Here is a 27154-nt window from a genome sequence, read left to right as displayed (position 1 = left end):
ATTTGGCCATGGCCCTTTAACCAAGCACACGTCGAGGGCTGTTCGGCTCGAGACTTCCCATGCCCTATCTCTGTAGTTTATCGATGCAGACTTCCAGCCCTTTGTCTGGCAACTCCATGCTTCCCTTCGCTGGCTCTCCTCTCAAGTCCCCATTCTTCTTCGCGAGAACCTTCAGGTAGCCCGGGCTTACCTCCCAAACTTGCCAGCACCATCTTGTTCGTAGCTGTGAAGTCGTCCAGTATCTGTAACTCCTTTCGAGAAAACCATCTCGGTAGAAGCAAGACTCTCATTGGGATGAGCAAGATGATCAGGACTGAAAATCCGATGGCACCGAGAGTATGGGAGATGGCAACGCAAGCTACAACAGCTAGGAATTGTATGGCTATGTACAACCAGACCTTTCGGCGGCGAACTTGGAGAAGTAGTTCATCTCGTTCTATGAAGCGTTCTTCCGCCTGAAGAAAGAGGAATTTCTGGAGGATGCTATTCGATTCGATTGAGCCCCACTGGAACATTGTGTTTATCAGTCATCGATTCATTCATACCAAGGGACCGAATCGATAACTTACACCAACCACAAAGAAGACGCCAGCAAAGACAGCAGCCGGCATGGTATGGATCCACACCAGAAGGGGACCCGTCATGGTGCCTATCAGAGCGAGGCCCATCAACAAGTGAGAAATCCTCTGCTCGACTACGTGTGTAGCAACGACCACAGGCCGTCTGATTTCTGTATCCTCTCCTTCGGAAGTTGGTATGATTCTAAGCTTCGTTTCGTAGACTGTCAAGGAATCGGTATGGACTGGGGCCTGAGGGACGAGACCGTTGGGCATCGGCAGTCCCAAGATGCCTGCGATGAACGTCGTGCAGCCGAGCAAAAAGAAGTCCCAGTGGAAACCTCCTGGTTTCTTCAAGGGATATTGGCGTGCTTGAGCAGTAATACTACTAACATTCTAAGAGAAGATTTAGCCACTCTTCCCGAATGTACATGTATCTTAAGGGTAAAACACTTACATGATCGTAGTAAAAAAGCAGCATGACTAGAAATCCAAAAGGCATAGCGACCAAAACCCATTTTGCATCAAGGTTCCAAAAGTCGATTACCCAGTTCCTAGGCTGCGTCGGCTTGAAGGCGTCGACGACAGGAACCCTCATGATATGCGTTCCGTTGAGAGTTCCCGGGATGTGCGAGAAACCAACCCAGAAGATAGTGGCGAACTGCGAGAACTGTCAATATCTGTTCTTATCTGCTGCCAGCAAGTAGAAATCTCACCACGTAGGCGTAGTCGGCGAGAATTCCTCGGTAGCCAGACTTCCAAAGAGTACTAGAGCCCATCGTCTCTAGGGTATAGACGGTGCCGAAGTATAGAATCGCAATCATACAAGCTAAGTAGCCCGCAGCGCTGCCTTCAGCATCGAACTCGTTGACCAGTTCTTCCACACCCTTGACTGTACCTTCGTCAGCAGTATGTTCTATAACTATTTGGTCGAGTCGAGCCCACGGACTGATGTAGATGATGCCAACGTATAACCCAAATGACTCGCTAGAAAAGTCGGTAACGTATCGCATGTAGTCACACGCGTTGAACACGGCGACGAGCCAGTGGAAAGTTGCTGCCCAGATTCCCGTCCAAGCCATGAACTGGGGGTAGATGGAGACGTCGTAGATCTTGATGATGTCGTAGATTGTAAAGTTGAAGAGCGAGATCAGACCGGTGACGCCAACGATCGTCAGGGGCTGGGCGCTGAAGATGCTGAAGACAACGGCAGCGAGCGCCGACGAGAAAAGGGCTTCGTTGATACCAAAGAACTGTCCTGTTCGTCGGTACATGTCGAGGGTGTAGGCTATCGCAGGGAGGAGACTAAAGGCATTCATTTGGTTGTCAGCATATATTTTGGCAAATATTTGAACTGTAATATTCATCAGTGTGCCTACTGACTTGACGAAGTACATGCGAATAGTACTGGCTACTGTACGATACGTCCACGCGTCAACGATGTCGCTCCAGTAGTATGGAACGCGTCTTCTGATGTCGTGGTAGATACCACGGCCTGGACTGAAGATTCTCCATCGCCTCCGGCCTTTTTGGCCATCGTAGGTGTACGACGTGTCTGTCTTCTCCCTCTGTAACCGCATCTCGCTAGAAGTGCTAGACTCTGGATCGCCTGACATAATCTTGAGGTGGGTATGAAAACAAAGGATGTTGATTCAGAGAAAGGGGTAGATGCGTAAAGGAATGGCAATGAGATGGAAACAGAAACATTTGAATGCTGCGCTAGATTTCGGACCAAGCGGGACCAGATGTGGTCATATTATATGAGCATTCTCTGGAAAATGGGGAACAAATAACCCCTTGGTCCCCGCTGATTACTTGGGGCCATTTGTTTCGATGAAGGGAGTTGTGGATTTAGAGAGGATTCGGAAGGTTGGCTCTTGGCCGGCCGGTCTCGCTCCAATACGTCACGTAGACAGCGCCGGGATAAAACACTGAAAGCCTGCTGCCACCATGTACCTGTTAGACATCCTCTAACTGCGAGTGGCATGTTAAATCGCTCCTTGGCAAGGTTCTATTTCACCAGCGGGAGCTGAAGAAGCCGAAGAGGCGAGTACCCGCAACAGCATCTTGTCAGTCTTATACCATCGCCTCTATAGATATCTGTCTGCACACTGCCAACAAGGAGTTGTACATTTTGAGCGAATCCCTTCTTGCCTAAGTTTGGGAACAGCGTCATGATAGTTGATATGGTTGTCGCGGCCTCGCCTGGATTCCCGCACATACCCATCCAATGAACCGGCCTTCACCGGGGTTTTGACAGCCAATGTTCCATCCGGCATCAGCCTAGCAAGGTTAGTGCGGAGATTCTCGACGAAAATTCTGCCCAGGCAGACAATTGCAGGCGAGTCGCGCTCGTCCCTTGTTCCCGATGGCCCCTCGTTCTGTGGACTCGCTCACCTCCCACACTGTTTCTCTCCGCGTGACAGAGCCGCTCTTGATTGAGAGATCACAGTGATTCGCTTCGGATCACCATGACTCTCCTCGAACTTTCAGCTCTTCCTAGGCTGGGTAGCCTCCTTCGCAACTCGTCATCAGAATTCCCCTTGAGCTTGTCCGAAGATACTTCCGACACTGAAGATTCGCACAAGCAGAAATACCGCAGTGCTTTTGCATGCTGTCGTTCGCACATGCTGCAGGCATCATCTTTGGTGCAGCAACAGGAATCACTTCGCGTGTCCAGGTCATGATGATCTTAACTGTCGTATCAAAGAGCTTGGTCCTCTATCCATGATGTATGTATGCAAACATACGTCGGGGTAAACGTGTTGGATAGTGCTAAACAAGATCCTCCCCTCCACCGCCGTGCTCATGCATTGAATAGGTCTATATGTACCGGGCAATTTATCTACGCCGGCTTTGCCCGAAAATCATCGCAAGGAATGCAACCACTCTATAGATAGTGCCAATTCCAACCAAAACTCCCATGTTGCGCCATAACCAATTCAAATGGAAGCCAGTCGCCGCTGCAGCAGAGTCGACATCATACAAATAGCCAAAAGGCGAGACAAGCTGGCCAAAGTAGATCTCTGCCAGCCAGACACCAGGTGAAGCGCGCCAAAGCCACTCCAAGTGCCACTCCTTGACTTTGGCTAGTGGAGGGGCAGCCCCAGACAAGATTGCAACGATAAGACTAATCATGGTCGCAAACAAGGGGGCATCTTCTCGCCTAACAAGCATACTGACGATACTGGCCAGCCCGTAAATGCAGTAAAAGTAGAAGAAGTTGGTGAGAAAAGCGAGCCCCCAATTGATAACCGGCACTGTGAGGATGAACAAGAATGTCGTGAAATGAAGACAGCCAAAGAGCATACTAGGAAGGACCGAGACGACTTTGGCAAGGAAGTATGCTAGCCTGTTGTGGCCCGCTTCGGCTTCTCTCCGATGCACAAGCAGTTCCTCCGAGAAAGTCTTGACACCAGGTGCACCGGAAACTAGACCCACGGCGATGGATACCAATAGAGCAAGTTCAGGGGCAGACTTGAAGTCCACAGCAGTTGACAAGATCGAGTACGGCTCTTTGAAAGTGCCCGTGAACAGGATACCCTTCTTCGAATGCTCGGCCAGGCCTAGGAGAAATCCAGCGAGCGCTGCGAGACCCATCTCGGCCCAAAAGGCTGCTTTGGTGCGGTATTGCTGGAGCATGGCCCGACGGAGGCAGAGCCATGCCTGTCTGTACAGCGGCGCACCGCGATGCTTGATGGCGGCATATATGCCATTGTTATTCATGATCGAGGAAGTGTGACCTTCCTTATGCGCGAGAGCCTTGCGGTGATCTGACCAATACGCAATGAGCGAATCTTTGGAGATCTCCCCCATTTGCTTGTAATCGCGGCCGTTTCCGGTGATGATATCCGTGACCACGTCGCCGTGATTGCTGTGTTTTGGGAACCCAAAGCCGAGCCCCTCAAAATAGTCCTGCACTTCACCTTGGGGTCCTTCGTAGATAGTCTGACCATTACCGAGGAGAATGAGATTATCGAAATTCTCAAAGATTTCCGTTCGTGGTTGGTGGATGATGACGATGACGGTGATTCCCAGCCGCGCAACTGCCTTCAAAGTCCGCATCAAAGATGAAGCTGCGGTTGCGTCAAGACCACTCGTCGGTTCATCCAAGAAGATAGCCATCGGGGCAGATGCCAGCTCCATGCCAATACTGACACGTTTGCGCTGCCCACCACTAATGATAGGTACAGCGACTGAGCCTACCAGGGAGCTGCGTACGTGCGAGAGTTCCAAGCAGTCAATGACAGAATCGACATGAGATTCAATGTCAGCCGTTGACCAAGTCTGAGGCAGACGGATTTTTGCGCTATGGACAATGTTTTCGTAGACCGTGAGCTCCGGCAGCACGATGTCGTCTTGAGGCACGTACCCAATCACCTTCTTGTACCGCTTCAACTTGTCTGGACTACTGTTCACAGCCACTGTGCCTCCTGTGTTCTTGGTCTTACCCATGAGAACGTTGACAAACGTCGACTTGCCAGCACCGGATCCGCCCATGACAGCCGTCAAAGTTCCCCGATCGATGGATCCCGTGACGTTTCGAAGAATCATCTTGGAGCTCTTCTTAGGGTGGAAACTGAGGTCAGAGTAGCTGAAGGACAGACCAAAGTTGTTTGCATCAGTCGCACGCCTCATTGAGGAGACAAAGGCCATCAGTTGAGGGTTGAGCATCTCGCTCGTGGGCCGTACATTGACCGAGTATTCGGAACCGAGGTCAAGGGCGGCTTGAAACCCTCCTCCATACGAGTCGGTCCGGTTTGGGATGTAGGTAGCGCTCATCGCGAGCATCTCGCGGTCTGTGTCTTCCGAAAGTGCCCTGTAACCTGTGATCTGAGCTTTCATGCTGCTCATGCCCCGCTTCAAGGTTGGCCTCCGGTTCTTGTTTGAATGATGATCGCGAAGGCGCTTACGGAATCGATAGATAATCATGCCGGCGATCATCAGAACGTCTACAATGATCAAGATAACGAGAGGGACGAGGAACAGCTCATAGGAAGAACCTTGGGGGCAGCGGCTGCCAACCGAGCATGGTGTTGGGGTTGCGGCTCCAGGCTGGCAGTATGAGCCAGCTGGACAGACGATAGAAAAATTGCCGTTATCCTCTTCCGGGCAATAGTTTCCAGCTTGACAAACAACAGGCTCAAAAGGACCCATGCCAGCGTTCTTGCCGCCAAAATTGCAAGTGAATGATGCCAACCTCGCCATTTGACATGCGTCCAGCGGTGGACAGTACTGAGGTATCGAGTTGACAGTATTATTCTCACCTGGGGTGAAGTCAACAAACCATATCCTTTAGATGCACGCTTGCAAGTTTTTTGAGACTCATACTCACATAGAAAACCCGGGCTGCACCCATTGGCCTGCCAACTCTCCACTGTCTGAATCTCTATCGGGACTGCCCCTTGTCTGTAACACGGCGCAGCACTATATGGCTGCTGGCCTGCATTGATCTGTGCCGTTGCTTCGTAAAACGAGGTCGAGAATCTGGTGTGATTCTTGCCGGTGCAAGCGCTGTCGTAGACACTCAGCCCGTCGTTGCCCGGCGAGTCTCGCAATGCTCCAGAGAGCCACCGTTGGGGCTTCTCGATATCCGGCGGATTTGAAGCATCATTTATGGGTCCATTGGCATTACCGACCCCATTGAGTGTGTTGAACCATCTGCCGGTCCTGACTGTGTAGATGCTTCCCTTGCTTTGGTCCCCGATGCATTGCCAAGCTGGTTCCGGGGCTCCGCCGGCAGGTGTCACCTGTAAAGCACATAGACAACCTTCTGTATCAAGGAAACTAGGGCCTGTAGGGTCTGTCTGGGGATAGTATGGGTCCTGTGGTAAATCCGAGGCGTCGAGGTTGAAAGTCTTGCGGCTCATGTTGACAATAGAAATCTTGGCTCGACTGTTCCTTCGAGAACTCATCCCCATATCACAAAAGTCGCAATCGTTGCGGACTTGCAGCTATTTCATTTTTGAAGGAGCTTCCGTTTTCTCTTGGCAGGCAGACACGGTAGCAAAACACGGAGCAATGCTTCATTTTCCCATCAGATTTTAGCGTGATCCTCCTGGTTCACTGCGCACAGCTCACAAGGGACGAACCCACGCAATAGTACTTAGTATTACCTAGCTAGGGAAACTCGGACGAGGCGAAGCTGCAGACCAATTGCTGACGCTCCACATACGAGTGCCGCGCCTTGTTCCATGGGAACTGAGTGAAACCAACCCGTCATTGTGTCTTGGACGGTCGGAAATCCACGCATTGGCGGCCCGCAGCATCGGGCGAGATAAACGGCGTCGTGGCGCGGTCGAACCCACAACGCCAATGCTTGTTCCACGAACTTTTGCTGCCTAAAGATGATGGGCTTACTGGATGGTATCTAATCTTGGTTAGGGTACAGCTTGAGCATAGCGTTGATTATCGGCTGACATCAGTTTACTTCGTAGTATCCACTGCCTTTGGTAGGGGAAGTATGCAGAGTCCCGTATGGATTGACACATAGGCTTTTCATGCGATCCACGGTGATTTCGATTGGCTGGTTTCCGCACGGTCTCACGGCGCGTCTCAACCTAACAACATCATGATGAACGATCAGATTGTGATAGCAACAGGTGCGTGATTATACATGTAGCCTCAGTGAATCGCTTTTCTCGATTGATATTGCTGAAAGTTATCCCCAGCACATCCTATTGTTCTTATTTGCGCCGAAGTTTAACCCGTGTAAAGACAACTCATCCTCTGCGGGTAACTTAACAATCTGTTAATCGACTTGACGTAAGGTACACACATTACCCAATTCTGTATGATGCTATGGAAGCGGCGAATGGTGGGCTGATCAGAGCCCGTCCCTGTTATATTCTTATACTAACAGGTTAGATCTGGAACGAGTGGAGAAACACTTATGAAGACGGTTGTCTTGAGGTCGGACGCTCTCCTGCCTCAGCTACGGGGATAATTACTGTTCTCCTCGACAACTTGTACGTCAATTGATACAATAGTAACGCACATACTTCACACCTTGGTATTGTAGTACTAGACTATGACACTCTGTTGTAAAGGTTCACAATCATTTCATGTACATGCGGAAGTAATGAAAACTGAAAAAAAGAATGTATTTGAGCATATCAAGAATTTGAACCAACTCAGACGCCCTGCTTGATGATTTCCGCTGCCTGTTAATCGGGAAAGTTTTGTCAGTGAAATGGAGCAACGGGGCCAGAAAACCAGAGAAGTAATAGCTGCAGACTCACCTTCTCCGCAAGAGCATAAGTAGGCTGACAGGTGTTGGCGCTGGGAACCATGGGCATGACACTGGCATCAACGACTCTCAGGTTCTTCACTCCGTATACCCGCAATGTCTGGTCGACAACACCGCCCAGGTTAAGTGGCATCATAGACGCGGTACCGACGGGGTGGTAATCAGTCGGTGACATGGCGCCGGCAATGTAAGCCTTGAGATCCTCGTCCGAGGTGACATCAGGACCGGGTGCATACTCAACCGGGTCAAACTCGGTGGCCAGGGAGGTGTTGAAGTTGTAGCGGCGGAGGAACTTGATCGACTCGACAAAGAAATCGGCTTCGATAGGGTTAGATAGGGCGCGGTAGTCAATCACGGGCTCAGTATTCCACGGGTCGCTCGTATTGATGTTGATGGTGCCACGGCTGAAGGACTGCATCGCGACGGGGCCCTGAGATCCCTGGTTTGCGATGAGCTGCATGCGAGTGAATGCCGTGTCCTTGGAGCGCATTTGTGCGGCCAGGATCTTCATCTGCGCTTCGAAGCCGGCGACAACTGTGGACGCGGCATCCGTCGGCAGGAGACTAGCGAAGTCCTGTTGCTCCAACTTGGTAGCGAGCTCCTCAGCCCGGTCGGACACGGCGGTGAAAGGGAGCCAGCCGGCCAAGTTAGTCAGTGCAATAGAATAGGGGCCTGTTCCATATGTGCGGATTGCAATGAGTCAGTCAATGTGTAGCAGATATGAATGGGATAGCTCTGATCTAGAGATTCACTGACCCGTCTTGTTGGCTGCCCATACTTCGTCGGCCCAAGTCTTGAAGGCATTTCCCTCAACCAGGTCAGTCGGGTTAGGGTGGATCTCAGTGAGCTTGGAGACTATACGCGGGTTAGGTTTTCCTCGTTGACTGAAAGTCTATTGCATCGCGCCCATAGACTGTCTCATCACTTACGAGTAATGTTCATTGTAGAGAGACTGCTGTGGTCTTGGAAGTTCTGGCCGACGCCGGGGAGGTCGACAAGAACATCAATGCCCCCAGCTTCTAGAAGGCTCTTGGGTCCAATGCCGCTAAGCTGCAGGAGTTGGGGAGTGTGGATGGCGCCAGCAGCGAGGAGGACCTCCTTCTTTGCAGTGACAGTGACGAAGCTGTTGTTTCCCAATGGGAACTCAACACCTGTAGCACAGAGCTTGTCATCAAGAATCAACTTGCGGGCCTGAGTGTTGAGCAAAAGGTGGTAGTTTGGGCGAGTGGCATTGACGTTGAGATAGTGACCGGTGCCAGCGTAGGAGCGGGTGACGGTACGGGGATCCATGAGCGTGGGGAACCAGAAGACACCGGGCTTGCCGGCACCACTGTCAGCCGGGAACTCCACCCCGTCGATCTCTTTGAAAGCTTCAACTAGGGGCTTGACACCGGGGTAGTAGAATCGGGGCCATCCTGCGTAGATCTCCGATGAGTCTCCCCAGTAGGAGGCGTCATACTTGACACTGTCGAAGTTATCGGTCAGCTCAGGAGGTGGCTCAGTGAAGTGAAGGCCCTGTTTGAGTGATGGTCAGTTTAGCGCCGCGATGAATAAGTTATTGCTTTAGATTCCCGTTTTAAGTACCTTCTTGAAGAACGGCAAGATGCCATCCCAGCTCCAGTTGGCAGTTCCCTGCTGGGCCTCGGATCCGAAAAGGCTAGCCCAGCGATCGTAATCTTCGGCCGAGCCGCGCATGTTCATCATGGCATTCACCGACGCACCACCTCCGACCTGTTTGGCAATGAAGACATTACCGGTTCTGCCGTTCAGGCCGGGCTGGGGTACGGATTGGAGTCCGGGCCAAAGAAGGTCGGTAAAGGCTGAAGTCCGAGTGAGGAAGGAAACCTTGAGGTTCTCGGGCATGTTGCCCCAGTCTGCAGCTTCAAGAACCAAGACTTTGGTCTCAGGGTCCTCCGTCAGACGGTCTGCGACAGTCAAACCTGCAGTTCCGCCGCCCACAATGACATAATCGTAGCTGTTCAGTAACTGAGATGAGTTGATTTGGCGGGGAATCACGTAGGCGTCAGCGACACAACTTGCTCCGAGAAGAACCGCGGATGCAATCGTCAGCCACTGAGGCTTAGATTGGTGAAAGAACGGCATGGTGAACAATGAGCGTCTCTGCAAACCAGCAGATTATGTACAAGAGAGTGAAAGCTGCTGAGAGATCCATCCAAACTCCAGCGATGAGACACGATGAATCGTTTTACTTATACACAACTCCCATTGTCTCCATGGCAAAGCACTTGGCGCTCGACCGGAAGCATTTCGAAGCCGTTACTATGCTTACAGCATATCCCACAAATGTGTATCATATCAAAATTCTGATTCGGAAGGTCAACATATGCAGGGGGAAGCTCGGAGATGGGCCCGCCAGATGGATCAGTCGCCAAGCTGCCAAGTCGTGCGGCGGTGCTTTTGGACAACTAACAGAACAGGATACAGAATCGAGTTGACGGAGTTGCGGAGGCCATGATCCATTAGCGAGCCATATACTGTTGGCTCTGTACAACTTATGTGCGACGGCACTGCAAGCACTAACGGGATCTTAGCCTGATTTGACCTTCGGGGAATGTTAAAGCCATGTTCCGCGCCTCTTTTCTGCAGCTGCTGATCACCACATGACAAGGCTGTTTAAGGTAAATTATAACCTAAACGACAAGGAACAAGTGGAATTCTCCCGACTTCCGAGTGACCTCTTTTCTCGCCAACTTCCTTTTTCTGCTTCATCAACTCCGTTTGCGTTACGCTCTCCACTCGCAAACACCTGACCGAGCCAAATTCCTCTGTTCACTACCTTGTAGCCGCCCCGCTGGTGTCGAGAAATCTCTCAAGCGCGCGGGAGTCCCGCCGGCCCAGCTTATCAGATCCTTCTTCGTTGTCGGATGCGTCTTGGCGGCGGAGCCTTGTCAATAAATTTGAGTTTTTAGTCATCAGAACTTCTGCCCCGGCCTATTTCTCCGAGAATTACCTCACGCGAAAGAGGTTAATCTTCGGCGAGAACCCAAACTTTCGTCAACAAGAACAGAGTGCGATTCCTTACAACACAGCCTTACGTCCGCTATGGCCGTTGCTGACATGCTTGGCACGCGCGACCTTGTGACCAGAACAGGTAGGTAGCATAGAGCCACATAGACTTGGTTCTTGGCTATCCACATAGCCGGTAGCGAGCTCGATGTGCGCTTTACATGAAATTTGAGTTGCTTAAGCCAAGATGATCGTCGGAATACGGCCACACACTTGGCAAGGATTGCACTTCGGCTAATATACCATCCCAAGGATCAGACGATAGAGTTCTGGATGTGGCAGGCGGTGCTGTCTACACAAAGTCCGAGATCCTAGGACACTGGGTATTTGGTCCAGGTCACAACTTATACCCATGTACGAATACTGACGAATGCTGAGTCTGAACTACATGGGTGTTGACCGCTCAAATCGTTGGTGAAAGGGGGGCGTTTATTTTTGGCTCACTGCTGTAATGAATAATTTCTCATTGAGCATGGAAACACATATTCAACATTTCACTTTCCGTCAAAACGGTGTACCTCTTTCAAGCCATTGGCTCGCCGCGCGCCAGGTTCAAGCTGACGCCGAAGCATACACATCAATTCTAGTATGATGAGAAGCTGATTCAAGTAACAAGGCCTGATTGGCCTGGGTGAGGATGAGCTCTTACATACGTTACACCAATTTCTTCGCGCTCTTTCTTCTTTGTTGTCCACGAGTAAAGTTAAACGCTGCACTGTTGTCTTTCACTAAAAACCGTGGGTCGCCAAGCCGGCGACCTGGGATGAACGACTCGGGCTTATGATGTACCTCGAGTCGCGGAACATGCGGACTCCGGAGCCGGTCTGGGATGGCCTGGCATCTTGAAGTATTTTATGTTTGGATTGATGGCGAATTCAAGACCCTCTTTGCAGAGCATACTCGTGATACAAGCTAATATGGGCTCCATCATAAATCTGATGCAACTTCTTAGTCGGCAACGGAGGATGTCAGCGCATGATCTCATCCCACACGGCAAGTTATCCCCACATCCTAGAACTAGGAAAAGGTAATTTCCTCATCCGAGGGGAAGAATCTCGAAATGCGGTATTGTTCATGGTCACACTTTTACGATGAATCGTGGCGTAAGGTAAAGCTTCGTCGCCATCGCTACATTTTGAATGTCCAGAACCGACCCGGCTCCGATGATTTTGTGTGGCCAAGAACAACTTGAATCAATACAGAATTTCAACGCGACAACTTTGATTTCGTTAGCTACATAGACCGCCCAATTCATACACTAATTCCTTGTCACATCTCAGCTTTTTCAATAGAGGTTGTCTTCACCCTTGCTCGGCCAACCTCAGTCAGGCGTGAATCGCCCTGCATTCAGACAGAAGACAAACGGGAAACGACTTATCTCCAAGTTTCTAAGTAAATATAGTGCTTGAGAACTTGGACTCATAAACGTCCTTATACATCAGAAGACTGGGACATTTCGTGTGAGGTACTCATACCAATTAGGCAAAGTCCGCTTGTACGGATTTCCCTCCGTCGTCAACTGCAAATCCTCAATCGCACTTCCCCACTTGACCAACTCTGCTTCCCCGTAGGCAGTTTGCATAACGGCGAGGCCGAAACCCATTCCAGTGCTAGAGCGGACGCCGGCTGGGAGGGTTATCATGGGATATCCGGCCTGTGCAGCAATTTGATACGTCTGGCCGACGTCAGGAGGGACTAGGAGTCCAGCCAACTTTGTCCCATTGGAAGTGGTGAGGGCATTGTTGATACCAATTCGCGTTGATTGCTGGGAGAACTCGACAGCTTGGAGATAAGTATCATCTTTAATCCCCTTGGATTCCAGAGACGCCAGAAAACCGTCTTGGCCCGAGTAAAACGCGGCTGTCCCAAGTGGCCAAGGATGACCGCCCTCGGTTCCATCATTGTCGAAGTTGAACGCAATGATGTCTTCGAAAGTCTTAATGTTGGTGTTTTCTAGCTCAGAAAGATACGTGTTGATGTTGTTGTAAAAATCAACTTTAACCACCGTGTACTCGGACTCATTCGGGTAGCCTCTTGTGGTGCCATAGTCCCAGTCCCAACCATCCGGGCTAACAATGGTCTCATAGTCAGTGATTTCAGTGTTGTTGATGATCGTTGCCCCAGCTGAGGCAATGAGCCTGAGTAATTGCTCCAGAGACTCCCTCTGTTCATCGTCTGCAAGAGCCCAGAAACTATGCCAGGGAAGTCCGAAGGTGGCGCCTTTCAGGATCTCCTTTGTAGACAGGAACTGAGTATAGCCCCCTTCAGGCGTCTTGCCTTCCTGGGCCAGTGTGTAGTTGTCTCGCTCATCAATGCCATAGATTGCATCGAAGGCGTACACAGCGTCTCTGACTGTGCGTCCGAAGGTTCCGACAGAATCTTGATGCTCGCTTTCAGGTATGACCCTATCTCCGAATTAGCAAAACTTCCAAACGACAGGTCCGGGAGACGCGGCCATACCCAGCCCTGGAAGTTAGACCAACTGTGGGCTTGAATCCCACAATGGCGTTTCTCTCGGCGGGGTTAATGACACTGCCATCTGTCTCAGTGCCCAGCGAGAAAGCAATGGCATTCGCTGCCACGCCAACAGCACTTCCCGTGCTACTACCGCCCGGATTAAGCGTGAAGTTGTACGGGCTTCGGCACTGGCCGCCTCGAGCCGAGAAACCCTCAGAGTAGTTGTTGCTGCGCATATCGGCCCACTCACTCAGAGCGGCCTTACCAAACAAGATGGCGCCGGCTTCGCGGAGACGCTTGACTACGTGAGCGTCGCGGGGGACGATGCTGCCCAAGAGCGCAAAACTGCCCGCTGTCGTCTCCATGTTGTCCTTGGAGGCGATATTGTCCTTGACGGTGAATGGGATACCATGTAGTGGCCCTCGTATCTTTCCAGCTTTGCGTTCCAAGTCCATCTTCGCGGCTAGCTGGAAGACATCTGGATTGATTTGTAGAATGGAGCTGTGTTGCGCATTAGTGTACATCCACTCATATCATGGTAAACCATCTTCTTCGCAGATGCAACTCCAACGTGTAAGCTAAAGTAGTTTACTTACTGAATATACTCCTGCGTCTGGTAGGTTCGTTGGATATAACATCCGACTAGCTGCTGAGAGGTGAGTGTCCCAGCAGCCAATGCTGCTTGCATCTCGTCAATCGTCGCCTCTTCCAACTTGAAATTTCCACAGAGTGGCATCGGGAACAAGTCTGCCGACCCCACATCTCCAAGCAGCGGGAACACCGGAGGTACCGTAGTTGATGAGTTTCCATGCCAGCTTTGCGAGGTGCTTAACTTGCAGCTGGCCAGGGAGGTTTCAATACCCGCCACAATGGCAACCCAGAACTGCGTCTTATACATCTTGGTCACTGGTTACTGCGCTTCCTCAAACGAGATGCAGAATACTGGTCAGGAACTGGACAGTCTGAAGGCCAGCTGAAGACATGGAAAAGAGCGCAGGCACGCATAGCCACACCAGGTAGCCGATGTGCCCCGTCTCCATCCTTGAAAGCCTAGCATCTCAGCTGATAAGCTGACGTGCTGTGTGCAACTCCGCCCCGCCCCGAGATGCCGATCCGGGTTGCCAGATTGCGGCGGGGCGCAGGTTCTGTCACTGGTTGGCTGCATCTTCTTGGGGGCTGAGATACTGATAGGAGATGATAGGAGAGTTGCAGTGCGCAAAAGCAAGCCTGGGTGCGACTAGTCTTGCGGGGATTGAACTGGGTTTCCGGGACGACCTGGTGAGCAACAGAAACAGCAGTACACAATTGCACTTACTCATATCGGTTTGGTAGCTCTGGGTTCTACGACTTAGTAATAGGGCAGTGACTAATTGAAGTCTTGTATTGCAATCTACCTCAACGAAGAATTTAGTAGTCGCATTCGATGCGAATGGAAATCAAGCCATGTTCATGATTCATTCTTAATCAAAGTAACCAGTTCCGCCCGTACCTGCATGTAAGGTCTGGCTTCAACCCTTGTCCCGATTGTCTGATACTCATACCGAATAGTGAAATAGTTAGCTACTAGGGCTGCCAATCTTAAGGCCAATACATCTGAAAACCAATTACTTGTTATTACATGGAACGATGAAAATACAGAGACAGAGAAACCTTTCTCAAAGGTATTTGTGTGGGTGTCGCATGTCCCTCCCTATTGCTTCGAGTTTCCATCTCTATCAAAGAAGTTTTTGCCAAATATTAGCTCTGGGCGGCAGTGCTCTACCACGTAGACTTTATGACTTGTGGTCGGCGATTGAGAAGAAGCGATGCGGCTGTGATAGATGGTGAAAGTCACCATGCCGATACATGGCTGATTTTTCCCTTGGTCGAATTTAAATTCTGTTTCCTTGTCTTGTTCGCACGAGATCACGTTCAGATCAAGTCTTCCGGCTTCGGTGATCGAGATTATGCTGACTTCAAGAGTGGTATTAACCCTGCCAGTCACGGTTTTGCCAGAGAGTTGGCCATTCTCTAATACCTGAGAGCGAGCAAGCAACTTATCGAAATTCGCAGTGTTCACTTCGAATACTCTCTTAGGCAGCGTTTCAGACTGCTGGCGTTGAAGTTGCAATGCGAGAACGGATCTAGCTTCCCGCATGTTCGAACTCGCACCGCTTCCATGATTGACACTGCGTACAGTAGCTGGTGGGCCTGGTGGCGATGGCGGCGTAGTCTTAGCCGACGATGACCGGTTGCGTGAAAGTCTCTCATACTGTGAGCGGCGTTCTTCTTTGTACAGGGCCTCGTGATCGTAAGAAGATGCATCCTTTTGGAACTCTGCTCCACGCGAAGGAGCTGAAGAATCTGATGGCACGGATATTCCCGCTAATGACGATTTATAGGGCTGTAGCTATGGCATTAGTCTTTAAGTTGGGGTTATTTTGGACGTGAAAGATTACCTCCTTGGTCCTAGTAGATGACTCTGACGACGTTGCTGAGACGGACTTGGGCTTCGGGACACAACCAGTTTCCGCCATACTTCTTCCTAAGGGGACTAAAAGCTCGTAGAGAGAGCTGGTGGGCTGTGTCCGATATGCGAAGGGGACCGTTGATTGGCCTGCTCTTCTACTTTGGGCTTCCAGTGTTTTCAGCGTTCTCAAATTACCTCTAATGACCTTTTTCAGGCGCTTGCTAGTCCAGAGTGAGTCCAGAACAAAGCCGGTGACTCCATGAGAAGCCTCTATCTTTGTGGAAACGTACATTTGTTTTTCATTCGAATTGAGCTTTTCACTGTCGAGGAGTGAACCGCTGCATTCCATGTCGAGAACCTCGAGTTGAGTTGCCGACACGAGTAGCTGGAGGCTGATTTTCACAGAAACCATTTCTGGAAATAAATCTAGGATGCCGTCCTTCTGATACCACCACTTGAAAAAGTTGAGAATGGCGTTTCCGCTCCCTAGAAGTGATCAGATATTTTTGGTTGCCATTTCAAGCTGCCATTTGATTAATTTCGACCGATTTAGTATTCCCTGGAGTATCCCTTGGGATAAAAGATATTGAAGAAGAGAAGACTCCGTGTACTTGTCGAAATGTCGTTCGAGAGCGAACTGAGTCATATCGATGCAATCTGAGAAGTCCTGTGCTTGAAAGGCACATCTCTCAACTTCTTTTCCTGGAGAACTACTCTGTTTGGAGTACCTGATCAAGACCTTTGCGAACTTTTCGCCATATTTAGCTAGTTGTATAAGCGCTGCGACGCTAGCTACTATCCCAAGTACTTCGGCCATCTCAAGTAAGCTGCGAATGTTAGGAGTGAAAAAGATATAAACGATGTTTTGGATGAAAAGATGGACACGCAAGTCACAATCTCCCCAAGCAATGAAGAAAACGCAAGAGCAAAAGCGCTCTAATATCCACGCGAGCGAATCGCTCCGGGGTGAATGTAGGCTCGAACAGCAAACCCCGCACATGGCCTTCTGCATAGCATCCCATGCTGCAGGAGGCCGACGGCAGCAGGGAAAGTGAGGCTTGCACCCTTGGGCGGAACGATGGGCTCTCTATCTCGCTGCATGCTGTGCTCCAACATGCCAATCGCGTGTTCCTTTGATAGTGCAAGCTGCACGCGAAGCACCCTTTCATGCTGCATCAAGCACATCATAGCTACTCTCGGAAATAGCCTGCGCATCCGAGTGCATATTTCGGTGTCTTGACTGGCGAAAACCTCCGTCTCGACGGTGCGGCACCAACCTGGACGCAATAACTCGACGCAAGGTACTTCATCGAGTCGGCGGTGAAGTGGAAAGGGGGGTCGAGATGGCGGTCGTCCGCGGTGCGATGCACATCGTACTCGCACCCACCCGCAGTTGTTGGACGGTGCGGAACCGGCGTCACTCCACTTCTCCGTGTCCCGGCCGAGGTATTCGGCCTCGGATTCGGGCCCAGCGGGTCTGTACATGCTGTAGGTGACTGTGGTGTCGCCGGCTGAAACCTAGAAGAAGACAGAACTTCAGTGCGCTACGCGATGACTAATGTACGGTCGAATGCCGACTTGAGTGATGTCATGGATCAGTAAACACTTCGTGCCAGTATGATCAGCTTGTCTGACCCATTTCCCTTCTTTTGACCTTGAATCTTCCAAATTTGTGTTCAAAAGGTCTCCCTTACGAGAAACGCCATGACATACTCACGAGTTGGTGTGGTTACCGGTGCCAACAAGGGCATCGGATATGCAGTTGGTAGGACCTCATCCCACCTCAGAATCGCGTCATTTCAACTGACTTCTTCCTCTCTCACCAGTCCGACAACTTGCGCTGCAATACCCCAACTCCCACCTAAATAATGGCTCGCTGCTCATCTATCTAACTGCGCGCGACAAGTCTCGCGGTGAGCAAGCACTCAGCAAGATTCAAGGCGACGCGGATCTCAAGCAGGCCAAGGCCCTATCTACCCATGGTGGCGCGGCGGACATCAAGTACCACCAGCTTGACATCTCAGATTCATCCAGCATCTCGAATCTCGCATCATTTCTGAAGAAGGAACATCCCGATGGCGTTGACTTCATCATCAACAACGCTGGTATTGCCATGCAAGGGTTTGGTAAGCGCGAAATTTGAGTGCTGCGTCGGTTCAACATAAAGGCTGACTTTCCGCGCACAAGACTCGAACGTGGTGAAGAACACCCTAGCATGCAACTACTACGGTACACTCGAAGCGACGCGCGCCTGGATCCCGGTCATGAAGCCAGATGGACGCATCGTCAACGTCGCATCGGTATCAGGGTCCCTAAACAAGTACTCGCCAGAAATCAAGCAGCGCTTCCTTGACGCGCAGTCGGTGTCGGACGTCACCAACCTGATGGAGGACTTCACTGCCGCGGTCGAGAAGGGCACGCACGAGAAGCAAGGTTGGCCCAGCGCCGCGTACGCGGTCTCTAAAGCTGGCGAGATTGGCATGACCAAGGCCATCGCCAAGGAGTTGCAGGACAAGGGAAGCAAGTTGCTCGTCAACTCGTGCCATCCCGGGTACGTTGTCACGGATATGACGCGAGGCGGCGGCACGAAGACGCCCGATGAGGGTGCGCAAACACCTGTGCAACTAGCGATTGCGGATATCGGTCGCAAGACGGGAGAGTACTGGTCAGATGAGAAGGTCGCCAGGTGGTGAACATATTGTCGGAACATGTTCAAACTAGACAATATGACGAGGAGGACACAGGACTAGTTGGCAATGGCAAAATCGAAACCTGTCGAGACTTTGTCGTCGACGCAAAAGGAAATGAGGTCCATCCAGGATTCGAACCTGGGCCTACGGAAGGTTCTGAGAATCAGAATCCGACGTCCTAACCAACTAGACTAATAGACCATTGTGATTGGTGCTTATTCCTGAAGACCGCGGTCGAGAGTCGTGCTATAGAGCAAAGAGCCAATCGCGCTGGAAACCTTCTTTCGCGTCGCAAGGCTGCCCCAGACACACATTGCTCGTCGAGTCTTGAAAACTTGGATAATCACCCGATTTACTGTAGGTCTGGTGCATTAGGCATTGCCGTTTCAATGTTTGCTGATGGTGATTGCTGGAGTTGCGAACACCTGAGAAAATCACTGGCAAGCGGGGTTGTTGCGCTAGTTATAGTCAACTGTCTAAGAACTCTGGATGCCGTATCGCTGCACAAGACCACAGGTTCATGTATCAAGAAGGAAGCAAAAGCACAATCAGAAGCGTGTACTCCGTGTTCACTCTGTATCAAAAGGCTTAAGAGCATGTGAGAATGGATGTCGAAATTTCGAGAGGGTCCCGGTGGTGGAACTAGGAGGAATTACCCCGAGGAACTGCAGCTTCTAGCGAGGAGTTCCAACTAGGTTTAAGGGCAATGAATGCAGCAGATCTAGGCACTGGGGCGCCGCCAAAAACCTGAAGGTTCGCGGCGCGGCGCGCGTTCCTGCGCCAGGCGACGCTATGTGCCCACACCTGCTTCTGGAGTATTCATGTACCATAGAACCTCAATGACTGAACGAGCCGTTGAATGTTGACGAACGGTACCGAATTGTGATTCTGTTCCGAGGTTCTGAGTGGATGTTGTGAGCGCGACCCGGCCGAGGCCCAGAAGGAACAGGAAGACAGCCCGAGTCAACAAGCCCTCAATCCAATTTCTCGCCAAACTCAATCCCACGGGGTCACCAGTAGCTTGCTTCCATTTCAGCATTCGGACTTGGACCAATGATACCATCAGTCTCACTTTGACCACCTCAAATTCGTGGATACGTTACCTTCAAGGAGGCCAAGACTTTGAAGGCGGCGCGGACATGGAGACACTACTGTGTAGGTATGCCGTCGACGCTGTGAACAATGGGCTCATCCATCTTTCGCCTGCCCAATGAGAGACGCTCTAGAGCAGTTGACGAGTTATCATTGCTTGATAGCGTGACGTAGAACTCTAGCCTGCCAAGGGATCCTGACCGGCTCTCGACGGCAAATTGGCATAGCAGTTGGCGAAGCAATTGGCTTCATGTTTCTGCCAAGATGCCAAGAGGCACAATCAAAAACTTACGGTAACGCAATCGGGGAATGGGAATGTGATTCTTCCTGGGTGCTGCTAGAGGCGCAGACAGCTTGGCCAGCCACCTGCGCAATCACAGAGCAGGCATTTCCATCTTCCGCGGGGTGCTTGACGTGATGTGAGCAGCAAATGAAGCTTCTTTGCCCCCAAAAGCCAAGTCGCCAATGCGCCTAGCCATCCCGCGATGAAGCAGTTCTTGTCCCCGGGCAGCCTCATTGCTTGTCGCCAATCCCCAAAAGCTTCGCTCTGCCTTGGCCCAAGGGGTCCATCGCAACATTGCTCAATCATATTTCACCAGAGCCCAGGACCAGGTATGTGGTTCAAATAAACCGGACCTGCTACCCATGCGGCGAACGGCAGCTGGAACGGCGCCTTCACCCACACGAAGCACGCAATGGGCAGCCAATCGTCGAGCGAAAGTCTCATCTTCACTTGGTATGAAAATGCCTCGTTCTTCCCGTCGAAAGGTCGCACTACCTCACTACCCTTCCCTTCACAAAGCAAGCCACATTGCTGGGCCGCGTGGGGTGGAACATGGACCGGACACACCGATGCCAAGCTGCTGGGACGCGCCGACGAATGGTCTCGAACTGCTGTCAGCAGTCAATGGCATTCAAGAAAGCCCTGGTCCAGATCGACCGAGAGCTATCGGTATGTCACTGGCAGCGATGTGCATCCTGCAGAGGACCAGACACCTGCACCTGACCCAACATGGTGGGCACTCCGTCAGCGAATCTCTCATTCTGCTTCTCCCGCCTGTAAATGTTTAGGCGACCACGCTTGATAGCAGCGTGGGAGATCATAGCACCAACCAACGGCGCGGACAATGTGACCGTCGCACAACACGCGGCGTATCTGAAGACTCTTAACTACCTACTTGAAGGGGTTTGATAAGGCTCCCTATCTTCTCTACCGCGTCACCAAGCATCATGTACAGATAGATACGTTCCTCCAGGTACCCCTCTCGTACAATGTTTGTGGGTGAACCTTGTTGACTCTCAAGCTCTGGCCAGTCTTTGCCCGCGCTGCAGATTCTCTTTCAGGGACCGACAACTTGCCGGGACTTGGAAACATTTCACGCAGAGTCTAATTAGGGAAGCCATACCGAAAGATATGTGACATGGCTAGAAATACAGTGCAAGAGCAGAGTATTGCCATTACTACCGATCACTACACCAGCCACAAACTCTTGAATGGAGATACAATAACCTGTCTGGCATGAACTCCGAGGGTAGGAAAAGAGAGGGAACGATCCCCGGAAGAAACAAGCTGGAGCGCTCCCATCTTCCCCCATCCCCCGGTCGCCGCCTCCTCACTACTCCCTCATACCTCTCCGGGCCCATCCCGCGTTGGGCATGGTTCGCACAGAGACATCCACTCTCTTGCAGACCTCCCTCTTGCAGTCCTTCACCCCTCAGTCTCACCCCACTGTTCCCGTCTCTCTGTCCGCTGCGACGCTGCAGTGTAATTGCTGCGGTCCCTGATCTTTGGGAATTCTTGAAAAGGATCTGCGGTCGCAGTGTTGGTCGCGACAGCTCTCTCGGTCCCTTCTCGCTCTTCTTCCTCTTCTCCTACGTGCGGCTTTTCCTAACGTACTTGTTCCAACGCGAAGAGCAAAAACCACATTGGACCCCGAGACATCAGCCAGTGCTTGTGTGCAGTGTGAAACCCTCATGGAATTCAAAGTCCAATTCTTCTGTCTTCTTCTGAAAGCCCTTTGGTAATTTGAGGTTCACATAATCGTAACTTCTCCAAGGCTACAAATCAATTCCAAGATCACCAACTTCGCTTGACTCGTCACGAGCGCACACTCGGACCGCAGAGTCTCCCTCTTCTCCGATCACTCTCCCGACTCAAAGTCGACTCGAAACGAGGCCGCGCCGAGATCCCCCACTAAACCGGGCCTGATCCCCCACATCTTTCCCCTCGCCCCGATCGACCGAACATGTCATCCACCGGCATCGAGCGAGCGGGACACCGCGACGGCCTTCCGAACTATGGAGGCGGCTACTCCGAACACGGCCGTTTCCCCGATGAGAAGGGCGTCGGTGAGCCATATGGCGAGCCTCTAGACGGCGGGTTTCGCTCTTCCCTCGATTCTGGCGACAAGGGAGACCATACTCACCGCAAGCTCAAATCGCGCCACATTCAACTGATTGGCATTGGCGGAACAATTGGTATGTCTTTAGATGTAACATTCAGAGGTGAACCCAGCTCACACTGCATGCAGGAACCGCTCTTTACGTACGTTGCGTCGATGGGAAATCACATATTACTTTCGGCTACTCACACGATCCTAGGTCCAAATCGGAAGAGGCCTGCTCAACGGCGGCCCCGCTAGCTTGTTTCTCGCCTTCACTATCTGGTGCACCTTCATCCTGGCTGTGACTCTAAGCATGGCCGAGATGGTCACCTACCTCCCAATTTCGAGTCCCTTTATCCGCTTCGCCGGTCGCTACGTCGATGAGGCCTTTGGTTTCGCTGCCGGCTGGAACTTTTTCGTCTTTGAAGCCGCTCTCGTCCCCTTTGAGGTTGTCGCCTGCAACCTCATCATCCACTTTTGGAGCGACGTGGTACCGGCTGGAGGCATCATTGCCATCATTCTCGTCTTGTATGGTATTATCAATGTCATGGCAGTGCAGTGGTACGGCGAGACCGAGTTCTGGGCTGCACTTGGCAAGTTCTTGCTCATCGTGGGACTCATCATCTTTACGTTCATCGTCATGCTGGGAGGTATGCTACTTCACGTACATTGTCGCTCTGTATACAGATCAGACACTAACATGGCTATAGGAAACCCGCTTGGAGACAGATTCGGCTTCCGGTAGGCAATTGTCTCTTCCTTCTCTCATCAGCCACGTCCTCTTATCTGACCGAATGGATCCATCTAGATACTGGTATGAGCCAGGCGCATTCACAGAACTCTACTACAGCGGCTCCCTCGGACGCTTCCTCGGCTTCCTGCAATGCCTGATCCAAGCCTCCTTCACCATTGCAGGACCCGACTACGTCGCCATGGCCGCCGGCGAGGCCGAGAACCCGCGTAAAGTCATGCCCCGCGCTTTCAACGCCGTCTTCTACCGCCTGACCGCCTTCTTCGTCCTCGGCTCACTTTGCGTCGGCATCCTTGTCCCCTACAATGATGAAGAGCTCACCCGCGCCTTCAAGGACGGCGAACCCGGTGCCTCGGCCTCCCCTTACGTCGTCGCCATGAATCGTCTGAAGATCAGCGGCTTGCCACACATCGTCAATGCCATGGTCCTCACGGCTGCCTTCTCTGCTGGCAACTCGTACGTCTACTGCGCCTCACGGTCGCTGTACGGACTTGCGCTTGAGGGCAAGGCGCCCGCGTTTTTCAAGAAGTGCACAAAGAAGGGTGTTCCGGTCTACTGCGTCATCGCCGTCTTGCTCATCGGCCTGCTCAGCTTCCTGCAACTCAGTGCAAACACCGCTGTTGTGCTGAATTGGTTTGTGAGCTTAGTCACCGCCTCGCAGCTTATCAACTTCTCTTGCATGTGTACGGCGTATCTTGGGTTCTATCGTGCGCTCAAGGCCCAAGGCATCAGTCGCGATACCCTTCCCTACAAGGCTTGGTTCCAGCCGTACGCTGCCTGGTATGGTCTCATCGGTACCTTTATCATGACGTTCGTTGGAGGTTACACCGTTTTCCTGCCTTTGGATGGATACTGGAGCATCCCTGACTTCCTCTTCTCGTAAGCCATTCACCGTCTCAAGCTGGCCTGAATGGCATACTGACAAACGCCAGGTACACGATGGTTGGTATTTTCCCAGTGCTGTACCTGGGCTGGAAGTTCCTCAAGAAGACCAAGATCTTCAAACCTGAAGAGGTCGACCTGTACCGCAACAAGGATGAAATTGACGAGTATGAGAGGACGTTCGTGCCTACTCCTGCCAAGTAAGTTGACAATTTTATCCGATAATCAACAAGTGGTTCTAACGGGCACAACCAGGAACGTCTTTGAGAAAGTTCTAGACAAGCTTTTTGGATAGAGTCGTGTTGACATGTCCGTCCGTTGTATCATCGGTGTTTAGGATAAAAGAAATAGATATCCCGTGGGCAGAAAAACGACTGAGGATTATTCAAATAAAATGTTATTAGACTACATCTCTCAAAACCGGTTTTATGTCGATGTGTAGCATTCTCATTCCATCTATATCTTCATTCAAGACATTGCATAATCACTGCTGCCTGCAATGGGACGAAAAGAGTTGCGTCAGAGCGGATTTTTTTGCTTAAATTGGACAATTGCCCGGGCATGTGTAAGTAAGTCGTTGTTGGATGACGGGATTCTATCTCTGCGTCCCTGCTTGAGGTAATTTTACCACTCAAAGATAACAGTTAATACTCCCATCCGAGATGACGGGGGCACAAAACCTTGATTCTAACTTTGGAAGTTTTGGAACCAGGGAGGAGGACTGGCCCGATGTCAATGGAGATCTTGACACGGAGGAAGGCGCTGAGGCCATGACGCGCGCCGACGCAGCTTTACTCGGGACTATTGACCGCTCCATCTCTCAACGAGAGGCGCAATCAGCCCACGAGGGTATCCCAAGGCTCTCTACACTAAAGCTCAGAACCAACAAGAGCGCCTCACAGCCGACGAGCGGCAGCTTCTCCTCAGCCGCGGCGACGTCGTGGGCAAGGCACTCGCTCGTCCCGACTCCCTCTCGATAGATGAGATGCACCAGGCACTCCTCTGGCCGTCGCCAGATGTGGCGCGTGCCAACATCCAACGCGCCACGGGTGGGCAGCTCAGCGCGCCCAAGGAACTTTATGCCAAGGGAAAGATTGCGCTAGATTGCGCTAGATTGCGGCCAGTTCAGCACAATGCTAAACGACGACGAGGTTTCATTGCTGGCGCGCCACTTCCACGCCAGAGACGATGCGAACTTTTTCAAGGTGGCCATATCGCAAGTTTTGGGCCAGCCTGGGGTCGCGCAGGCCGCAGAGCTGCTGTTCGGCAGATTGGGACTGGAGTTCGCCGTCTTTCATGCTGCCTTGATGCGTCAAGTGGGCCACTTCCCAACAACGCGACGGATGACAACGGCGGCTCCTAGCCATGGTTCGGTGCGAGCCTCTCCCGTGCCAGGACCGGCACTCTACGCGCCGCAGAGTCAATCAGGGCTGACTCAACAGCCTGGTGACATCATCAATGCCATGGCAGCTCTCCATGAGCAGCATCGGCTTGGCAGCCTTACGGACGAAGAGGTGGCCGCTCGGAATAGCGAATACCTCGCTACTCTCCGAGCATCTTCAGAGGTTCCATCTGTGTTCTCTACTATCAGCTCCCCGTCGCCATGGCCCGCGAGAACTCTTCCCATACCCGCTGATCGCTTTGGATCCGGGCCATGGCCAGCTACATCTACGCTGTGCACCCCAGTCACCATGTTCGCTGCCGAAGCGGGTATCTTAGGGTACGATGTTGAGCCCGGGTGGTCCGCAGTACCTGAAGAACAAAGGGCAGTTTACCGTGCCCGGTCAGAGACTCTGCGCCGAGAGGCCTGGGCCCAGCATGAGACAACTCTAGCCGAAAGACCGGCACCTTCTGTGCTTCCCTTGCCAGAACAGGGGCAGCATTCATCGAGTCGCTTATCAGGGCTTATGAGTCGTGGAGAGAGGCTTGCTGGCGTGCCCGCGCGGCCGGGGATTATCACAGGGCTGGGCAAATTTCGCGATGAGCAAGAATTTGAATGGCAGGAAGTGTTGAGGAGGTGGGAAACCCTACCTAAAGAGCAGAGACAGACGTATGAGGCGAGGGCTGCAACGGTCAATGCTTCTGCTAAGGCTGCGTTTGATGGGGGCGCAATTCTGTGAAGTATACATGTATATAGTAATGAACGACCGAATAATTTAATCCTATCTATCATACGATTGACCATGCACCCATCATGATTGCGCCTTCATTCCTGCCCATTCGCCACGAGGATGCGGCCGCCGTCAATGCATAAGTTTATGCCGTCAACGTACGACTTATTTCACAGGTCAGTTTACTAATCAACTCAAAGATCGCAACTAGGGTCAAAGCCTGGATCATGAATGTCGGAACGAGAAGACTTGAGACTTACCCCGGCTCGGCTAGCAAGATAGATCACCGCACCGGCGATGTCTTCTTCTCGGCCAGCTCTTTTGGCAGGAACCTTGTCGAACAAGGCACTAAATACATTGCCTTCTTCTCCAACAGGATTCATACGACTTGGGAAGACTAGGGGAATTTGATATGATCAGTAACCTAGTCAACCAATGGCTTTGGTGTTACTCACATCCAGGATTCAGCCCCACGACTCGGATATAGAAATTTCTGAACTTGGCGGCCAGAAGCTTCACTAGGTGATCCGTAGCAGCTTTACTTGCCGCGTAGCTCGTCAGATCAACATTCGTAACATTGTGCATACTGGCACATGAGCTCGTGATTATCACGGCGCCGCGTCCTTGACGACTACCGGGGCCGTCGTCACCGCCATGGCAAGCTGCAGAATGCAGTAAGGGAAGGAACGCGACAGCCAGGTAATAGTGCGCTGCGACATTGATAGAAAAGGTATCTTTCCAGTCAGATGGCCTCGAAGATTGCATCGAAGCTTGCAATTCGAGGATGTCATCAGTCTCGAGGTTGCACAGATATAGTGGATCGCGTCGAATACCAGCGTTTGACACTAACAAGTCAAGGCTATGTTCGCGTTCTTGAACATATTTTACGAGCTTCATAATATCATCATGCGATGACAAGTCGCAAGGCACACTGCAAATGTCAGAGATGCGTTCTCATGAGCTCGATTCTGTGTAATACCCTGTCGCATTTCCTCCAGAAGACTTGCCCAACTCGTTGAGCTCTTTGACCGCTTCATCGATGGGGTCAGTTGGTAAAGCAGCCACGTACACCTTGGCACCATTCGTTACGAGTCCCTGGTAATTTTTAAATGAGAATTTCCGTCGTTACAAAGGCTCATTGTCTCTCGGCCTTAAACTGATATAGTGAGATGTCGGGCCACATACCTTTGCTATCATGAGGCCTAGCCCACTACTGCCCCCCGTCACCACCGCCACATAGCCCTTGACCGAAAAGAGTTGCGTAATGTCGAGTGAAGCCATCACTAGAATCCTCGAACGAAGTTTTCGATCGACTTCTGAGGTTTCCCTAATGCTGTTCAATTTCCAACCTCGCCTCAATGAACGGCGGATCGCTTATCGGTTTGTGTTGATGATCGTCGGTCCGGCCGACATGCCACCTCTTCCGTTATCAGACGAGGGCGGGGTAATACCATGACATGCCAACTGCCGTCGGGAGATCCGACCGTCTTGTCACTTACATCCCG

General features: G+C 51.6%; 10 protein-coding genes and 1 non-coding gene across 11 annotated transcripts; 3 read left to right on the top strand and 8 right to left on the bottom strand.

Moving 5' to 3' along the window:
- Window positions 1-77: 77 nt before the first annotated feature.
- BDZ83DRAFT_573226 (HCO3 transporter family-domain-containing protein) lies at window positions 78-2137 on the bottom strand (the record flags this gene model as incomplete). The annotated part of the gene is made up of 6 exons (XM_060504600.1): window positions 78-506; window positions 570-953; window positions 1015-1218; window positions 1274-1449; window positions 1507-1862; window positions 1941-2137. The coding sequence occupies 6 exons, from the start codon at window positions 2135-2137 to the stop codon at window positions 78-80; spliced, it is 1746 nt and encodes a 581-aa protein (XP_060367124.1).
- A 1261-nt stretch (window positions 2138-3398) lies between these two features.
- Window positions 3399-6427, bottom strand: BDZ83DRAFT_573160 (uncharacterized protein; the record flags this gene model as incomplete). The annotated part of the gene is made up of 2 exons (XM_060504593.1): window positions 3399-5824; window positions 5893-6427. 2 exons carry the CDS (start codon window positions 6425-6427, stop codon window positions 3399-3401), a joined length of 2961 nt encoding a protein of 986 aa, XP_060367123.1.
- Window positions 6428-7690: 1263 nt separating this feature from the next.
- BDZ83DRAFT_772374 (GMC oxidoreductase) lies at window positions 7691-9669 on the bottom strand (the record flags this gene model as incomplete). The annotated part of the gene is made up of 4 exons (XM_060515383.1): window positions 7691-7720; window positions 7799-8478; window positions 8736-9321; window positions 9391-9669. The coding sequence occupies 4 exons, from the start codon at window positions 9667-9669 to the stop codon at window positions 7691-7693; spliced, it is 1575 nt and encodes a 524-aa protein (XP_060367122.1).
- Window positions 9670-12040: 2371 nt separating this feature from the next.
- BDZ83DRAFT_729113 (amidase) lies at window positions 12041-14322 on the bottom strand. Its single transcript, XM_060512813.1, has 3 exons — window positions 13887-14322; window positions 13294-13791; window positions 12041-13238 (listed from the first exon to the last, which is right to left on the bottom strand). Exons 1-3 carry the CDS (start codon window positions 14186-14188, stop codon window positions 12272-12274), a joined length of 1767 nt encoding a protein of 588 aa, XP_060367121.1. The 5' UTR covers window positions 14189-14322; the 3' UTR covers window positions 12041-12271.
- A 479-nt stretch (window positions 14323-14801) lies between these two features.
- Window positions 14802-16390, bottom strand: BDZ83DRAFT_227130 (uncharacterized protein). Its single transcript, XM_060501778.1, has 3 exons — window positions 16030-16390; window positions 15729-15960; window positions 14802-15673 (listed from the first exon to the last, which is right to left on the bottom strand). The coding sequence occupies exons 1-3, from the start codon at window positions 16149-16151 to the stop codon at window positions 14981-14983; spliced, it is 1047 nt and encodes a 348-aa protein (XP_060367120.1). The 5' UTR covers window positions 16152-16390; the 3' UTR covers window positions 14802-14980.
- BDZ83DRAFT_227125 (uncharacterized protein) lies at window positions 15906-16916 on the bottom strand. The gene is made up of 3 exons (XM_060501777.1): window positions 16236-16916; window positions 16030-16073; window positions 15906-15960 (listed from the first exon to the last, which is right to left on the bottom strand). The coding sequence occupies exon 1, from the start codon at window positions 16749-16751 to the stop codon at window positions 16236-16238; it is 516 nt and encodes a 171-aa protein (XP_060367119.1). The 5' UTR covers window positions 16752-16916; the 3' UTR covers window positions 15906-15960; window positions 16030-16073.
- A 527-nt stretch (window positions 16917-17443) lies between these two features.
- On the top strand, window positions 17444-18432 carry BDZ83DRAFT_718035 (carbonyl reductase; the record flags this gene model as incomplete). The annotated part of the gene is made up of 3 exons (XM_060512015.1): window positions 17444-17504; window positions 17566-17865; window positions 17927-18432. 3 exons carry the CDS (start codon window positions 17444-17446, stop codon window positions 18430-18432), a joined length of 867 nt encoding a protein of 288 aa, XP_060367118.1.
- A 114-nt stretch (window positions 18433-18546) lies between these two features.
- BDZ83DRAFT_t100 lies at window positions 18547-18630 on the bottom strand. The gene has a single exon. It is a non-coding gene; the product is annotated as a tRNA-Gln (tRNA).
- Window positions 18631-21650: 3020 nt separating this feature from the next.
- Window positions 21651-24001, top strand: BDZ83DRAFT_227079 (amino acid permease). Its single transcript, XM_060501776.1, has 7 exons — window positions 21651-21999; window positions 22053-22066; window positions 22123-22555; window positions 22616-22646; window positions 22714-23535; window positions 23589-23738; window positions 23794-24001. Exons 1-7 carry the CDS (start codon window positions 21768-21770, stop codon window positions 23831-23833), a joined length of 1722 nt encoding a protein of 573 aa, XP_060367117.1. The 5' UTR covers window positions 21651-21767; the 3' UTR covers window positions 23834-24001.
- Window positions 24002-24513: 512 nt separating this feature from the next.
- BDZ83DRAFT_227075 (uncharacterized protein) lies at window positions 24514-25808 on the top strand. Its single transcript, XM_060501775.1, has one exon. The coding sequence runs from the start codon at window positions 24672-24674 to the stop codon at window positions 25656-25658; it is 987 nt and encodes a 328-aa protein (XP_060367116.1). The 5' UTR covers window positions 24514-24671; the 3' UTR covers window positions 25659-25808.
- BDZ83DRAFT_667229 (putative short-chain dehydrogenase) lies at window positions 25617-27138 on the bottom strand. The gene is made up of 5 exons (XM_060511099.1): window positions 26835-27138; window positions 26629-26744; window positions 26105-26580; window positions 25910-26046; window positions 25617-25813 (listed from the first exon to the last, which is right to left on the bottom strand). The coding sequence occupies exons 1-5, from the start codon at window positions 26928-26930 to the stop codon at window positions 25745-25747; spliced, it is 894 nt and encodes a 297-aa protein (XP_060367115.1). The 5' UTR covers window positions 26931-27138; the 3' UTR covers window positions 25617-25744.
- Window positions 27139-27154: the final 16 nt, after the last annotated feature.

This window comes from Colletotrichum acutatum (genome assembly GCF_030867785.1).
Source record: "Colletotrichum acutatum strain CBS 112980 chromosome Unknown BDZ83scaffold_27, whole genome shotgun sequence".
In the NCBI taxonomy this organism is placed as follows: domain Eukaryota; kingdom Fungi; phylum Ascomycota; class Sordariomycetes; order Glomerellales; family Glomerellaceae; genus Colletotrichum; species Colletotrichum acutatum.
Note: the sequence above shows the minus strand (reverse complement) of the source record. Positions and strands in the feature narration are given on the sequence as shown.

Bases quoted from the DNA above. Each gene is read 5' to 3' on its own strand.
- BDZ83DRAFT_729113 (XM_060512813.1), bottom strand. From the start codon at position 14,188: ATGTATAAGACGCAGTTCTGGGTTGCCATTGTGGCGGGTATTGAAACC. The intron at 13,792-13,886 runs GTAAGTAAACTA...TGCGCAACACAG, and splicing joins CAGACGCAGGAGTATATTCA to CTCCATTCTACAAATCAATC. The intron at 13,239-13,293 runs GTATGGCCGCGT...ATTCGGAGATAG, and splicing joins GGTCTAACTTCCAGGGCTGG to GGTCATACCTGAAAGCGAGC.
- BDZ83DRAFT_227130 (XM_060501778.1), bottom strand. From the start codon at position 16,151: ATGGTTTCTGTGAAAATCAGCCTCCAGCTACTCGTGTCGGCAACTCAA. The intron at 15,961-16,029 runs GTACGTTTCCAC...ACTCTGGACTAG, and splicing joins AATTCGAATGAAAAACAAAT to CAAGCGCCTGAAAAAGGTCA. The intron at 15,674-15,728 runs GTAATCTTTCAC...CCATAGCTACAG, and splicing joins CATCTACTAGGACCAAGGAG to CCCTATAAATCGTCATTAGC.
- BDZ83DRAFT_227125 (XM_060501777.1), bottom strand. From the start codon at position 16,751: ATGCAGAAGGCCATGTGCGGGGTTTGCTGTTCGAGCCTACATTCACCC.
- BDZ83DRAFT_227079 (XM_060501776.1), top strand. From the start codon at position 21,768: ATGTCATCCACCGGCATCGAGCGAGCGGGACACCGCGACGGCCTTCCG. The intron at 23,536-23,588 runs GTAAGCCATTCA...GACAAACGCCAG, and splicing joins ATCCCTGACTTCCTCTTCTC to GTACACGATGGTTGGTATTT. The intron at 23,739-23,793 runs GTAAGTTGACAA...GGGCACAACCAG, and splicing joins TTCGTGCCTACTCCTGCCAA to GAACGTCTTTGAGAAAGTTC.
- BDZ83DRAFT_227075 (XM_060501775.1), top strand. From the start codon at position 24,672: ATGCTAAACGACGACGAGGTTTCATTGCTGGCGCGCCACTTCCACGCC.
- BDZ83DRAFT_667229 (XM_060511099.1), bottom strand. From the start codon at position 26,930: ATGGCTTCACTCGACATTACGCAACTCTTTTCGGTCAAGGGCTATGTG. The intron at 26,745-26,834 runs GTATGTGGCCCG...AAAAATTACCAG, and splicing joins TAGGCCTCATGATAGCAAAG to GGACTCGTAACGAATGGTGC. The intron at 26,581-26,628 runs GTATTACACAGA...TGACATTTGCAG, and splicing joins TCTGGAGGAAATGCGACAGG to TGTGCCTTGCGACTTGTCAT.